Source organism: Silene latifolia, chromosome 8 (assembly GCF_048544455.1).
Source record: "Silene latifolia isolate original U9 population chromosome 8, ASM4854445v1, whole genome shotgun sequence".
Taxonomy (NCBI): Eukaryota; Viridiplantae; Streptophyta; class Magnoliopsida; order Caryophyllales; family Caryophyllaceae; genus Silene; species Silene latifolia.
Genome location: NC_133533.1, coordinates 29,536,709 through 29,538,469, shown reverse-complemented (window position 1 = coordinate 29,538,469; position 1,761 = coordinate 29,536,709). Strand labels below are relative to the sequence as shown.

The window sequence follows — 1,761 nt, the reverse complement described above, 5'->3', positions numbered from 1 at the left end:
ATGACCATAATGTATTGAATGACACCAGTTTTAAACCATACTTAATTCTCGAATCACACCTGATGTTGATAAAGGTAAGGATGAAGAATAACTCAAGAACTTGCTGATGCCTCATGACTTTGGTTTCAAAAATCAAGCACAGACCATGGAACATTTTTAATTTACTTCATTTTCAAATTATAACTACAAGCGCAACTGCATCCATTTTTTATATGGCATAGTAATTACGGAGTACTTTGCAACCAAGCTTTGAGACGGTATGTATAAAATTAATTAAGCAAGATTTGGAATGCAAGATAATAAATTAAGCAACAAGTTATATATTCGTGAAAGAATAATTTGGAACCAACCAAATAATCATGCCAAATGACAGGTCCAGCTTTTGCGAACAGCCTTAGAATGCTCAAACAGTTGTCCACCAGGAAGGTGAACAAGGCTCCTGCTACACATATAAGCCTGAAGATTCCAGGAATTCGGAGCTCCATCAACTTTAGCCTTGCTAATTCCGCCATCAACCTTATTGTACCAGAACAATTTACTAGTATAACGCTCTTGAAGTAAAACCATCTCTGAGCTCCGACAACAAGCAACAAGTGTAATAACTTTCCCATCAAAACAACTTGAATCAGGAATGCTCCACAACATGACCCATGACTCTTGTACCCCATATTCCTTCATTACCCACATATCGTATCGATTCTCAATTCCATCCTTGAATGTCGAAGACAAACAATCATCAACAACCCCAAAATCAACTAGGTAGGTTTCCTTGTTGCAGGTTGGGTCGTAATAGAACCGAGGCAATAAAATATCGTCTGTCCACTTATTCTTACAAATGTCGAAACAACCGATCCTATATTGATGCAATGAGGGCATCCAAAACATCCAATGCAACAAATTGTTACCAATGAGGACACCATACTTCCTAAGTGCGTTCATATTATCTGCAGGAAACGTTACTTCATCAACTACACTCCAGGAGTTTGTATTCAACCTGTACACACTAGTTCTTCGGGTGTAAACGGCCGAATTGTTGTGATACTCGGATACAACAACTATTACATAATCGAGGTTTTCATGATCAAACCCGAACCCATGACTGTGTCTAACCCCAAGTTCTTTATCAAAGGTACTACGGATACATCGGCAAATTCGGGTTGTCGGGTTGAGAATACAGTACTCGCTGAAATTGGCCCTAATTAGGCAAATACATAGCAAGCCATTGGATGTCCCGATGACGGACATCTTTTTGATGTAAACGAAGGTTGTTGTGGTGGTTGTTGCGTATGGGTCAAGGTGGTAGCTGTTAATGCGACCGTCTCCAGCGAGGATGAGGCGTTTGTCTGCTTGATAAACTCGGACGAAATCCCGGGATGAAATTACGGAATTCCAGAATTTGCTGACGGATTTGAAGCGGATTAGGGTTTTGGGGGCTAACCTCGGAAGGATTTCCATGAGGATAATGTCCAAGGTTAGGCCCTCGAGGGTCGTCATTGATAATCCGCTTAATCGTTAAAAAGTTTGGAATTTCGATTTTCGAGCTATACTAGTTTAGTTTTATACTCGTGCAAAAATAGTATATATACCCATATAATGTAAGAATTTGGGTAGGAATTAAATTCCTAATAGAACCATGAAAATAGTATGTTAGGAAATCATGGCTATTTCTTAAGAAGATTATTGAAAATTATACTTGTACTTTTATTCCCTTAGTCCACATTGATATTGATATTGCGGAGTATTTTTTTTTTTTTTTTTGGT

At 38.5% G+C, this 1,761-nt stretch overlaps 1 protein-coding gene across 1 annotated transcript; it reads right to left on the bottom strand.

The window, feature by feature from the left end:
- Nucleotides 1–357: 357 nt before the first annotated feature.
- On the bottom strand, nt 358–1,494 carry LOC141594943 (F-box protein CPR1-like). Its single transcript, XM_074414923.1, has one exon. The coding sequence runs from the start codon at nt 1,492–1,494 to the stop codon at nt 358–360; it is 1,137 nt and encodes a 378-aa protein (XP_074271024.1).
- Between the last annotated feature and the right edge of the window lie 267 nt (nt 1,495–1,761).

What these genes read in the sequence shown, in the direction of transcription:
- LOC141594943 (XM_074414923.1), bottom strand. Translation starts at nt 1,494, where the DNA reads ATGACGACCCTCGAGGGCCTAACCTTGGACATTATCCTCATGGAAATC.